This window comes from Tursiops truncatus, chromosome 4 (assembly GCF_011762595.2).
Source record: "Tursiops truncatus isolate mTurTru1 chromosome 4, mTurTru1.mat.Y, whole genome shotgun sequence".
Classification (NCBI taxonomy): Eukaryota; Metazoa; Chordata; class Mammalia; order Artiodactyla; family Delphinidae; genus Tursiops; species Tursiops truncatus.
The window spans coordinates 17,213,079-17,226,638 of record NC_047037.1 but is presented as its reverse complement, the minus strand read 5'-3'; the positions used below and the strand labels follow the sequence as shown (position 1 = coordinate 17,226,638).

At 40.9% G+C, this 13,560-nt stretch overlaps 1 protein-coding gene across 1 annotated transcript in view; it reads left to right on the top strand.

The window, feature by feature from the left end:
- Positions 1-13,560, top strand: part of MED12L (mediator complex subunit 12L) — a 327,546-nt gene that overhangs the window by 35,175 nt on the left and 278,811 nt on the right. The window contains exons 4-6 of the mRNA XM_019934361.3: positions 1,977-2,168; positions 3,581-3,613; positions 6,732-6,891. Of these exons, the coding sequence (XP_019789920.2) occupies positions 1,977-2,168; positions 3,581-3,613; positions 6,732-6,891 (385 nt within the window). The remainder of the gene's footprint in view (positions 1-1,976; positions 2,169-3,580; positions 3,614-6,731; positions 6,892-13,560) is intronic.

The following is a 13,560-nucleotide window of genomic DNA, read 5'->3' as shown; positions in this document are numbered from 1 at the left end:
GTATAATTGCAAAAGAGATTGCCCAGACTTTTTTTTTTTTTAAATTTGCCGTGTTCTGAATTCTTTTGGCCGTTACCTACACCAGGACATTTTTTTTTTTTAAGAAGATGTTGGGGGTAGGAGTTTATTAATTAATTTATTTATTTTTGCTGTGTTGGATCTTCGTTTCTGTGTGAGGGCTTTCTCTAGTTGTGGCAAGCGGGGGCCACTCTTCATCGCGGTGCGCGGGCCTCTCCCGTTGTGGAGCACAGGCTCCAGACGCGCAGCTCAGTAGTTGTGGCTCACGGGCCTAGTTGCTCCGCGGCATGTGGGATCCTCCCAGACCAGGGCTCCAACCCGTGGCCCCTGCATTAGCAGGCAGACTCTCAACCACTGCGCCACCAGGAAGCCCCCAGACTTTTTTTTTTTTTTAAATACAATTTTTGCAAATCCCTTGATTTGCAAAATCAGTGATTGGCTTGATTTAATTGAATAGTCTTTTCAGATCACCGTGGCTATTCTTCTTTGACAGTACTTAGACTAGTTTAAAAATTTTTTTAACGTCTTTGTTTATTATGATTAAAACGCTCATACATGATTGCAAATAAGAGATCTTTTAAATATGAAACAATCTACGTAGGTAGGTATTTCGTGCCATTGGTGCAAAGACCAAATATTGATTGAGAAATTTAAAATTAAACAATTTGTTACTCTTGGCTCCTTGTTTTCAAATAGCTGTTTTTTTGGTGAATTTTTGCATTTAATTCTCTGGACATTCTGCAAACTTCGCTTAAAAAAGAATACTATGAAGTTGTTTTAAAAAAATAAGGTTCAGCCTTTTTTTCTAATTACTATAATTTTTATTGCCATATTACCTCAACACAAAACAGGCTTTTTCACTGTACCTCCATCACAAGGATCAAGGGATGCCAATTCACATTAAAAAAATGTTTACCAGCTTTTCGCCCTGGTAGATAAACTTGGCTAATTGCTTCCAACTGCGTTCCACCCTATAGACTAATTGTTTATTGAGTCATGAGCATTAACTAAGGTAGTGATTCTTATTTTGCTGCAGCAGGGTAGGTATTTTATTTTAATCACGATTGCCACTGTCTGCTAACCTTATTGAAGGTATTTGTTAGAAATTGTTGTCCACATCCTGTTATTAGAGAATTTCCAGGGGACAAAATGTGATGCTGTGATAGGATTCTTGGAAATTCCAAGAGGTTTTCTGTGGATTCATTTAGTTTTTAGATATTACTCAGTCCCCTTCCTTCTTGTCCCTTTGTCTTTCCTTTGTCCTCTTTTAATTTGGTTAATATGAAAATGCCAGTCATTCACAGGAAGCTCCCTTTGCTACTTTGTTCCATTCAGAGCAAGCCACACTAGCTTTCTCTTTCTAAACACTTGTACTCATGAAATTGGCAGCCCAATCAAAAATGTTGAATATTTAATTTAATTGACTTTTGTAATTTTCCATGTAAATAAATTAGATTTCTCTAGACTTTTTTTTTTAAAAGCACTGAGTGTAAATACAGAGTTTCCTTTCCAAATTTATGTGCTATTAAAATGAAACAAGAAAAAGAGTGATTACCGTGTGATTGCCAGGTTCTGATCTTGTATGCAACACCTCTCAGGAAAAAGATTCCCTTCAAATGGGTGTGTACTGTGAAAAAGGAGAGGTTCATCTAAAGATGAAAGCAGAACCCATTCTCCTGAAATTTATTCAGGATATAATGAATTTTATAGGGATTTTCAGAGACCCTTCTTGTTCCCTTGAACTACTTGTTAGTAGTGAAACAAAGGTGCTGTGGGAGTTTCTGCATTATGTTAGTGTAAGGAAATCACAACTCTTAGCTTCAAGGACTTAAATTCCCATTTTATTTTCCAATGGGCTCTTTGAAGATTTTCTATTAAAACAATAAAAATAAAATACTGATATGTGTGTTACTAACATTCTTGTTTATTGTCTTTAAACTCTGTTTTCTCTTCCACAGATTGGAGCTTATTTTAGCAGCATATTAGCTGAGAAACTAAAGCTTAACACTTTCCAGGACACCGGAAAGAAGAAACCACAAGTTAATGCTAAAGATAATTATTGGCTGGTTACTGCTCGATCCCAGAGTGCGATTCATAGTTGGTTCTCTGACTTAGCAGGAAATAAACCACTTGCTATTTTGGCAAAAAAGGTATTAAGTATTTCTTGCATTGTTTTAATTGAGGCCTTATAGAAATGAAAATATTTGAGATAATGTTCAAGTATATATTTCTTTTCCCCAGTTCTCTCCAAAACTCCAAGTCTCAGTGGCAGGTATCCTGCACTAGGTGTGTGCTGCACATAGGCTGTTTCCCCTTCATTTTGATGGCATGTGGTGCCTAGGACATCTAGAGACCTAAACATTCTACACAGGAAGCTGTTTATGTGGATATTAGGTAGACAGGGTTTTAAAATCAAAAACAGGCAGTGAGACTTCATTTATTTCTGTTACATTTTCAGTTCTTTAGGTCAGGATGTCCAAATGGGTTAAATAGAAATCCTTGCTTTAATGTTATTTCCTTGTCTTGAAAAGTACCCATCCAAATTCTTAAACTAACTCTTCTTCCGAACAAGTGAGATAAAAGATAGTGATTCCGTGTGTGCTTGAAAACCGTCTTTGAAAAAGTTTCAGTACAAAATGGGCAGGTTTATTCATAGCTCCCGCTTTTTTGAGGAGGGAGAGGGAAGGGAGGGTTCTTTTAAAAATCTTTGCCTTTGATCATTTTCCTCACGTGGGAAATACTGCACAGATTCAACAATCTTATAGTCCCAATAGTATAAAATGTCTTTTGAAATTTAGATGAGAGCCAGAAACCTCCCTCTTAGTCTTGATCTCTGACTTCTTACACACCTTTCAAATAATCCCCAGGTCTTTCTCATCTCCCCTGAAACCCTTTAGTTTTAGGGGAGCCCATCTTCTATTCTTAAGTTTTCACGAATGGCTTGGTGCAGGCCCAGGTTAGAGGAGAGCTCCTTCGTGTATTTATGTTTTTGTTTTCTAAAGCACCTCTTTGAAAATAGTGCCTGTAGTTCCCGTGGGCTTTATTTTGCCCTAGTGTCGGAGCCTTGCGTTGCCTTTCATAGATGTTAGTGCTTAAAGGCAACCGAAATCCTTGCAAAGCAGACGATCAGCGGAACCCTCTCTTGCTACTCAGGTAGTGCCTCTGTCTCAACATGGGCTGGACCGCATAGCATTTCTTTTCCATTGTTGACCGTTTACCACGTGTTCCCACTGTGGCCTGGGAATTGTATCTGAAGGCTGCAGAAGTCAAAGGCCATCCTTCAATATTTGATGGCTTTCTACCAAAAGTTCATACCCTCCACGTTGGTTAGTACCTTCAACTCCTATGTAGCCAGCCTGACATCTTTCCTTTTAGGTTTGCCTTTTTTGTAAGCTTTCAGAATGCAGTTGTTTTTTTTTTTGGGGGGGGGGGATATTTCCTGAAAGGGAATACTCATGAGGAATTGATGCCCTTGCTTTAGGGGTGTAATGGTCTCTCATCTTTTAAGAGGGAGATGAATTATGGTGCAGTGTATTAGCCGTTGTTCTTCTCTCTTTATTAGGAGCTGCCTCTGGCCAAGTCAGGTGTCCCTCAGGTAAGCCCTGACGTTAATTCTTTGCAAAGTTAAAGATGTTTTCTTTGTCAAACCATTGAATATACTTTGAAGTATTCATTTCTTGGGCATTTCAAGAGTCATTCCTTCCCATCCCTTCCTCAGCATTTCATCTTCTTGAGGTGGCGAAAAGTCTTTAGAGTTGGGTAAAAGATTGCATCCTCTGCGTGCCCTTCATATTAGAAAGTTTGAATACCTCTTAATTTCTGGTATTTATCTGCGGGATGGCTTGATGTAGAAGACCTTCCTTTTCCTGCTGAGATCCTGAGTCACCTTCCAGCTCTGATCTAGAGTTCAAAATAGTTTCCTGTATGGGATGGACAGGTTTCTGGACCTGGTCTTCCGTTCATATAAAGCTCCACAGCACTCCAAGTATTTAGCCACAGAGAGGACAACAGTGGCCTGTGAAAGGCCTTTGAAGCCAATTGCGGTCGTAGTTAGATTTGGAAAAGGAGACTTCTTGCTCCTGGGGATACCCTTTTAGCTCTTGAACAGTTCACTAAGAATGATGTGTTCACTTCTGGTGACTTTGATTACTGTGGTCTCTGGAATTTCCATCTGCTTCTACCACTGCTCAGCAAACAGAGGGTGCTGACAGAAAGGAGAATACAGGGAGAGAAGCGTTACAAGGGCAACCCTTCGGTGGATGGAGAGCCATGCTAGGTGTCTTAGTTTTCTTCTGGTACTTAGACGCGGTTCCACCTTGATTGAGAAACCAGACCGCTGCCCAGTGATTGCCTGGGTTCAGCTACAAGTTGAAGTCAGATGGTTTCTTGGCTGAAAATGGAATCCATCCCTGTAGGAAGTCATACTTCAGTCAGTGTAAACATATTTTCCTTCCTGAGTTGGCCCAAACTGTAAATGTGACAAAACCATCAAAATGTGTCTTCTTCCTTAATTAAATAACTTTCTTCACATATGTTCTTCGGAATGCGAAAGCCCTTGATTTGAGCCAACCCTTTTTCTTAGGGCTCTGCCAGCAGGGACAGTGAGCTAGAGGTTTGCCTTATGCTCTTCCTGTAAGACTCAGCTTTGTTTGCTGCTTCGTGTAAACATTTCACATGCTCAGAATGCGCCCCCCATCCCCGGCCGTGCCTTCTTGTCAAACGCTGTTCAAAAAGAAATCCTTTAGGCTTCTATAAAGATGCTATTGGTAATGTTTCTTTGGAGATGCTAACTTCACTTTTTGCATTTGCCTGGTTTTTAGACCTTGATCTTATATCTAGTCTTCTGGTACGTCTGGCTGAGAGGGAACCTGACCGTGGCAGCTAAAATGTAACTCCCTGATACCATACTGTATGTTCTAGTGAAAACCAGCAGCTCCGGTCTTGAACTGACTGTATAAGACGGTGCTTTTCTTGTCCCTGGCCTAAACGACAGTAAACCCAGAGCCTTGTGCTCCGTGAAAGATGTGCCTTGTAAGCTAAATTTTCAGGAGGTTTTCTAGGTAAAATGTATCACCGTGATCCACAGAGAGGAGGTTTTATAGCTTTAGCCTGTGTCGCTTTCACCTCCCTTTTATATAGTTATGTGGTGTGCCGTGTAGTCGCCTTTGTCATGGGGGAGGTTATGTTCTAAAGTCAGCAACCAAGGTAGGAACTGCACATGACCAAAAGTCTATTACATTGCCCGTAAGATGCAGTATATGGACACACTGCATCTCAGCGCCCAGCCAGGCAGCTTTTCTGTATCGCCGGAGCCGCTTGATGTTTCTTTGGGAAGAACCAGGTGAAATAGCTTGTTTTAAAGAGCTGGGTAACAAAAAACACTTACTTTTAAATTCTGGGATCACACTTTGTTCCAAGACTGCGAATGGTCAGATTTGTAGCATATGTATAATGCAGAAAAATCCACCGGCCGAACCATTGGCTAACTAAGAGAAAAATGCCATGCTCCATGAATCAGTTAGCCGGTTTGAAGCTTTGGTTTTCAACACAAGATCGAGCGAGACTTCGGGGCATAGAGACCAGGGCTAGCGATGTCCATGGTTATGGGTTTCCAGAATCCTCTTAGGAGAGAGTCAGGTCCATGGCCTGAGAACACATTGAGGGACGCGGAAACTCCTTGAAACTGGAACTGGCAACACAATGAAAGTTGTTATAATTTTGATACATGTAATTCTTTTGCTTTCTCCTTCTCACGCCACCGTGAGGTGGCCAGGGTCGGTATTGTCTCGTTCATAAATGAAGAGCCTGGGAGTCATGGGTTTAACCACCACAGGCTGGGGCCGCGACGGTAGCACAGGGGTGCTCATTGCTGGGGGCGGGGGTGGGCACGGCCTGCTTCTCCATCTCACTCTTCCCATCCTGCTGCGTTGCAGCCAACATCCTCTCTGTCCGCTGCGTTACCCTGTATTCGTAGATTCGATAGCTTATGTATAGATTAACAGGCTATTCCTAGGGTATTTATGAGGAATTCTAGAAGACTGGATTAACTCTTTCGAGCCATTCAGCAGAACATTGAGATACTAATTTGCTAAATAGTACCTTTGTGGCCTGGAAGAAATAACTGCCTCAAGTGCCCACTTTCAACCCGTGAATTAATTACCCAGCTGTTTCTAGCTCAGTGTTTATTAGGCAGATTCACTGATGCATCATTTTAGCCTCTATGTAAAATCTTGGTCTAAAGGCACTTTTAGAAGCTTTCTGGAAATTGTTATTCTTATGAGATGTTACAATCAGAAAGCTTTATACAAAAATGTTCTTTGATAAAATGTAGAGTGGGGATAGCTTTTACTTTATCTGTCCCTTCCAATTTTAAGATATAAACTCCTTGGAGGACTGTCATGAGATTATTTCCCCTATTTTGCTGATACGAGTAGCTTTCAGCATCTGAGAGTTTGAAAATAATTTGTTTTTATAAATAAGAAAGCACAACTGATAAAACTGTGTTGCCAATGTGCTAAACATAGTTTTGATTCTTTTTTCTTAAAATTCGCTTAAAATTTTTTTTTAAAGTGACACGTGCCATTTAGAAAAAGGAGATAGTTTTTCATAGCCCGCAGGAACTTAGAGTCTCTTTCTCTTGCTTCCCCTTTCTTTAGGTTGGCCTAGCAATGAACATAATATGTGATTGTTATAAATATATTATTTCTTTTTAGGTTCCCATCCTTAGTAAAAAAGAAGATGTTTTTGCATATCTAGCTAAGTATTCCGTGCCAATGGTTCGAGCAACGTGGCTGATCAAGATGACTTGTGCCTATTATTCTGCTATTTCTGAAGCGAAAATTAAGAAACGTCAGGCTACTGATCCCAATTTGGGTAAGTGAGACAGTATGATACATTTTACATTACCCTGTAAACACTTGTTGCCTGCACCTTCCATACCCATCCCAGAGAGGTGAGTCCTGCGAGGGTCCATTAGTGAAGGTAAAAGTCGCTTGAGGTGTGGATGGAGTGCCGGTTCTGTTCACCCAGGCACAGATTCCTCGTTCCTGAGTCAGCAAGTCCTGTTGCTCTTACCTCCAAAACGTGTCCTGTGTCTGAACACGTCACCACCACAGTTCCTGAAATGCTGCATCAAGCTATCCCCTCTCTTGGCTGGTGACAGCGGCAGCCTCCTAACTGGTCTCCCTGCCTATATTTTTCTTCCTTAACGTTCTGGTCTCTCCACAACCGCCACACTGATTGTTCAGCCTAAATCAGATCGTATTGTGTCCTTGTTTATAACTTTACAGTAGTTTCTCATTACAATTAGAATAAAGATCCACATTCTTTTTTTTTTGGGGGGGGGGGGGAGGTTTAAATTTTTTATTTATTTTTTTAACATCTTTATTGGAGTATAATTGCTTTACAGTGATGTGTTAGTTCCTGCTGTATAACAAAGTGAATCAGCTATATGTATACATATATCCCCATGTCCCCTCCCTCCTGCGTCTCCCTCCCACCCTCCCTATCCCACCCCTCTAGGTGGTCACAAAGCACCGAGCTGATCTCCCTGTGCTATGCGGCTGCTTCCCACTAGCTGTCTATTTTGCATTTGGTAGTGTATATATGTCCATGCCACTCTCTCAGTTCATCCCAGCTTACCCTTCCCCCTCCCTGTGTCCTCAAGTCCATTCTCTACATCTGCGTCTTTATTCCTGTCCTGCCCCTAGGTTCTTCAGAACCACTTTTTTTAAGATTCTGTGTATATGCGTTAACATACGGTATTTGTTTTTCTCTTCTGACTTACATCACTCTGTATGGCAGACTCTAGGTCCATGCACCTCACTACAAATAACTCAGTTTCGTTAAAGATCCAGATGCTTGCCTGCAGCTCCATCCGTGGTCTGCCCCCTCTTTCTGCGATGTTCCGGACACACACCCCTCCAACACGTGTACTCCTTCCTTTCCTGGGCCCCCCTCTGCCTTTCCTCTTCACCCTGTGCTTGAGTTGCTCTTCTCTAGACTATTTGCAGCCTCCTTCTCTTCACGAAGGCTTTGGCTCAAGTGTCATTTCCCTGGTAGGTTTTGCCTGCCCACCCAGCTAAACAGCATTCTCTCTCTTTTTCACCTTCCTCCCAGTTATGTTCTCATGTGTTGTTATTTTATTCACAGCACGTTTCTCTGTCTGAAATCATCTTTTAAGATTTTGTGTGCGTCATCCTCTCTCTCGGTCTCTCTCACACACACACACACACACACACACACACACGCACACGCACGTGCACAGACACACGCACTGGTAGGTATTCGTTGAATGAACTGAAGGGAAACTACTTTCAGTCAGAGTTTCTGCTCTTTTGGTGACTAGACAGTGACTCCTTGAGGCGGTGCTGAAACATGCTTGATAGAAGGTTGGACGCTACATTAGAACTGTGCACAGAGAATTGTGTATAAAGAGTCCATGTAAAGATTAGGTTTACAAATAATTCTTTATGACATGGAAACGTGCTTATGGTTTTATAAGGCCGACCCCCAACTGCAAAGCTCTGAGGGGCAGGATGGAAAGCACAAATGTCCTCCAGGGCCAGGAGGCACCCTGGGGGGAGTGAGTCAGGGCGTGGCGCATTTGGGAATGGTAAAGGGGCCTCCACGGAACCGGAGAGTGGGGACATCTAAAAACATGAACACAGAAATTCAAAACAAAAAATGGCCTGATTCCATGGCTGCCACCTTTGAGTTCAGCATTATCTCATGTGTGTCAAAATAACAAGCAAAAATGAACTGTACTTAAGAAACAAAACTGTGTAGTGTATATATATAAATGTCAAGAAAAAAAAAAGGGAGGAAATAATCCACAAAGTTAACAATGATTGTCTCTGAGTCTCTTTTCACGGTAGTCTTGTGTTAACTACGTGTCTGATTTTTTCATCAGCTTATTATTTTATTGGGGGAAACAAAAGAAGTGTCCCTTTTTTTATTACTAAAGTAGTTATGTTCTCATTACAGTATTTTCAAATGGTGCCGAAGTAGATACAATACAGTGTATAAATTTCTTTTCTCCCTTGTCCATGTTTTCCTTCTTGAACTTTCCTTCCTTCATATACAGACACATATGTGCAATTCTTCTTTATCTCGTTCTCTCTACCTGTCTATATCCGTGTATCTATTGCATTTAATAATAATTCTCCCCATAACCTGGATATCTAGTTGCTTCTTAGCCCCCTCTACTTTGATGACGAACAGGCATCCGAAACCTAATGTGTATCAAATCAAAGTTGATTTCTCACCATCCCGAAACTTGTTCCTTCCTCGGACTTCTCCTTAGTAAATGTTATACATAGCCATCAGGCTAACAAGTGTAAAAGACGTATTGTCATTCTGGGCTTTTCGCTTCCTCTCGAAACTCTGCATTTACTCCCTCAGCAATCCTGTTAACTTTACTTTCAAAATCGAATCAGAATCCAACAAGGTATTCCTGCTCCCGCTGCTGCCACCGTGGCCCAAAGCACCAGCAACCCCACCTTCGCCTGTGCTTTTTATTGCAGGGCCTCCAGCGGACCTTGTTTCTCTTCTTGCCCCTCTAATGACAACTTTCCAGTTTGCGGTCAGAGTGATTCTGCTAGGACATACATCATGGTTCACGCCAGTGCTCAGCATCCTCTCACGGCTGCCTGTCTCTCTCGGGCATGTGCCTCAGCCCGCACCAGCAACCCGTATGCACATCGTGACCTCAGGCATTGACCCGTGCCTGCCACTCTCCCTCTTGCCCCCGGATATCCCCCTGGCCTGCCCTCTCCCCCACGGCTGGCTTAGCTCACAGGGCACTTCCTAAGAAAAGCCTTCTCGTCACGTCCTGCTTCATTTTTCTTCATAGCTCTTAGTGCCATCTCATTATATTTTAATTTATTGATCACCTATTTCTACTGACCATGAGCTGTACTGATTCTTCATGAGATATTTTGTCAGATTTGTTCCGTGCTGCATCTCCTAGGACAGTACCTGGCGTACAAAAGATGCTCAGTAGTTTTAACGATAAATACACGAACAGTTAGGCTTGAAGCGTTTGTGTGTATGTTTGTGCATATGTGTGCATGCTTTTTTTTTTCTTCTCATTTTCTAATTTGCTCCAATTTGTAATCCTTGAAACCTTCAGCATTGCTAGCTATAAGGGAGAGACTACTCTCCATTCCTTAGATGCTCTTCATATTTTTTGGTAACTTGTTCCTGTTTTCCTTGATATTCCATTTAATCTGATTTTAACTGTCATGAAAAAAGGTGATCATGCAGGAATGATTCTGCCAAATGAAATGTGAACAATTTTAGGACAAATGAAAGTCTGATGGGCACTCACGATTTGTGAAGAACACGTAGTTAAGAGTTTTTAGGCCTCCCAGATATGAATGCATCACCAGGACTGTATGATTTCCTCTACCAAATGGAGGGAAGCCTAGCTCCAGTGTCTAGCTCAGAACATCATGGACTTCTTGTTGGATTCATTACTTTTGCTGTTAATTTCCTTACCAGTGTGATCAGTTGGTTTCGGGAGGGGATTATTTTCTAACCACCCCCCCAAGCTCAAATTTCTATTATCTGCATACCCACAACAGATAGTTGATTAGGTTCACCCACTAGCTGTGTTTTCTCTTGTTTCATAAGCCACATAACACACGATTCCATATTTCGGCTCAGTTTATTTACAAAGTATTACATGGTCTTTACGATTATTCTTTTTTTTTTTACATCTTTATTGGAGTATAATTGCTTTACAATGGTGTGATAGTTTCTGCTTTATAACAAAGTGAATCAGTTATACACATACATATGTTCCCATATCTCTTCCCTCTTGCGTCTCCCTCCCTCCCACCCTCCCTATCCCACCCCTCTAGGTGGTCACAAACCACTTAGCTGATCTGCCTGCGCTATGCGGCTGCTTCCCACTAGCTATCTACCTTACGTTTGGTAGTGTATATATGTCCATGCCACTCTCTCACTTTGTCCCAGCTTACCCTTCCCCCTCCCCATATCCTCAAGTCCATTCTCTAGTAGGTCTGTGTCTTTATTCCTGTCTTACCCCTAGGTTCTTCATGACATTTTTTTTTCTTAGACTCCATATATATGTGTTAGCATACGGTATTTGTCTTTCTCTTTCAGACTTACTTCACTCTGTACGACAGACTCTAGGTCCATCCACCTCACTACAAATAACTCAATTTCGTTTCTTTTTATGGCTGAGTAATATTCCATTGTATATATGTGCCACATCTTCTTTATCCATTCATCCGATGATGGACACTTAGGTTGTTTCCATCTCTGGGCTATTGTAAATAGAGCTGCAATGAACATTTTGGTACATGACTGTTTCTGAATTTTGGTTTTCTCAGGGTATATGCCCAGTAGTGCGATTGCTGGGTCATATGGTAGTTCTATTTGTAGTTTTTTAAGGGACCTCCATACTGTTCTCCATAGTGGCTGTACCAATTCACATTCCCACCAGCAGTGCAAGAGTGTTCCCTTTTCTCCACACCCTTTCCAGCATTTATTGTTTCTAGGTTTTTTGTTGATGGCCATTCTGACTGGTGTGAGATGATAGCTCATTGTAGTTTTGATTTGCATTTCTCTAATGATTAATGATGTTGAGCATTCTTTCATGTGTTTGTTGGCAATCTGTATATCTTCTTTGGAGAAATGTCTATTTCGGTCTTCTGCCCATTTTTGGATTGGGTTTTTTTTTCGTTTTTGAGCTGCATGAGCTGCTTGTAAATTTTGGAGATTAATCCTTTGTCAGTTGCTTCATTTGCAAATATTTTCTCCCATTCTGAGGGTTGTCTTTTGGTCTTGTTTATGGTTTCCTTTGCTGTGCAAAAGCTTTGAAGTTTCATTAGGTCCCATTTGCTTATTTTTGTTTTTATTTCCATTTCTCTGGAGGTGGGTCAAAAAGGATCTTGCTGTGATTTATGTCATAGAGTGTTCTGCCTATGTTTTCCTCTAAGAGTTTGATAGTTTCTGGCCTTACATTTAGGTCTTTAATCCATTTTGAGCTTATTTTTGTGTATGGTGTTAGGGAGTGTTCTAATCTCATACTTTGACATGTACCTGTCCAGTTTTCCCAGCACCACTTATTGAAGAGGCTGTCCTTTCTCCACTGTACATTCCTGCCTCCTTTATCAAAGATAAGATGACCATATGTGCATGGGTTTATCTCTGGGCTTTCTATCCTGTTCCATTGATCTATATTTCTGTTTTTGTGCCAGTACCATACTGTCTTGATTACTGTAGCTTAGTAGTATAGTCTGAAGTCAGGGAGCCTGATTCCTCCAGCTCCGTTTTTCGTTCTCAAGATTGCTTTGGCTATTCGGGGTCTTCTGTGTTTCCATACAAATTGTGAAATTTTTTGTTCTAGTACTGTGAAAAATGCCAGTGGTAGTTTGATAGGGATTGCATTGAATCTGTAGATTGCTTTGAATCTGTAGATTGCTTTGGTAGTAGAGTCATTTTCACAGTGTTGATTCTTCCAATCCAAGAACATGGTCTATCTCTCCATCTATTTGTATCATCTTTAATTTCTTTCATCAGTGTCTTATAAATTTCTGCATAGAGGTCTTTTGTCTCCTTAGGTAGGTTTATTCCTAGGTATTTTATTCTTTTTGTTGCAGTGGTAAATGGGAGTGTTTTCTTGATTTCACTTTCAGATTTTTCATCATTAGTGAATAGGAATGCCAGAGATTTCTGTGCATTAATTTTGTATCCTGCTACTTTACCAAATTCATTGATTAGCTCTAGTAGTTTTCTGATAGCATCTTTAGGATTCTCTATGTATAGTGTCATGTCATCTGCAAACAGTGACAGCTTTACTTCTTCTTTTCCGATTTGGATTCCTTTTATTTCCTTTTCTTCTCTGATTGCTGGGGCCAGAACTTCCAAAACTATGTTGAATAATAGTGGTGAGAGTGGGCAACCTTGTCTTGTTCCTGCTCTTAGTGGACATGCTTTCAGTTTTTCACCATTGAGGATGATGTTGGCTGTGGGTTTGTCATATATGGCCTTTATTATGTTGAGGAAAGTTCCCTCTGTGCCTACTTTCTGCAGGGTTTTTATCATAAATGGGTGTTGAATTTTGTCGAAAGCTTTCTCTGCATCTATTGAGATGACCATATGGTTTTTCTCCTTCAGTTTGTTAATATGGTGTATCACCTTGATTGATTTGACTATATTGAAGAATCCTTGCATTCCTGGAATAAACCCCACTTGATCATGGTGTATGATCCTTTTAATGTGTTGTTTGATTCTGTTTGCTAGTATTTTGTTGAGGATTTTTGCATCTGTGTTCATCAGTGATATTGGCCTGTAGTTTTCTTTCTTTGTGACATCCTTGTTTGGTTTTAGTATCAGGGTGATGGTGGCCTTGTAGAATGAGTTTGGGAGTGTTCCTCCCTCTACTATATTTTGGAAGAGTTTGAGAAGGATAGGTGTTAGCTCTTCTCTAAGTGTTTGATAGAATTCGCCTGTGAAGCCATCTGGTCCTGGGCTTTTGTTTGTTGGAAGATTTTTAATCACAGTTTGAAT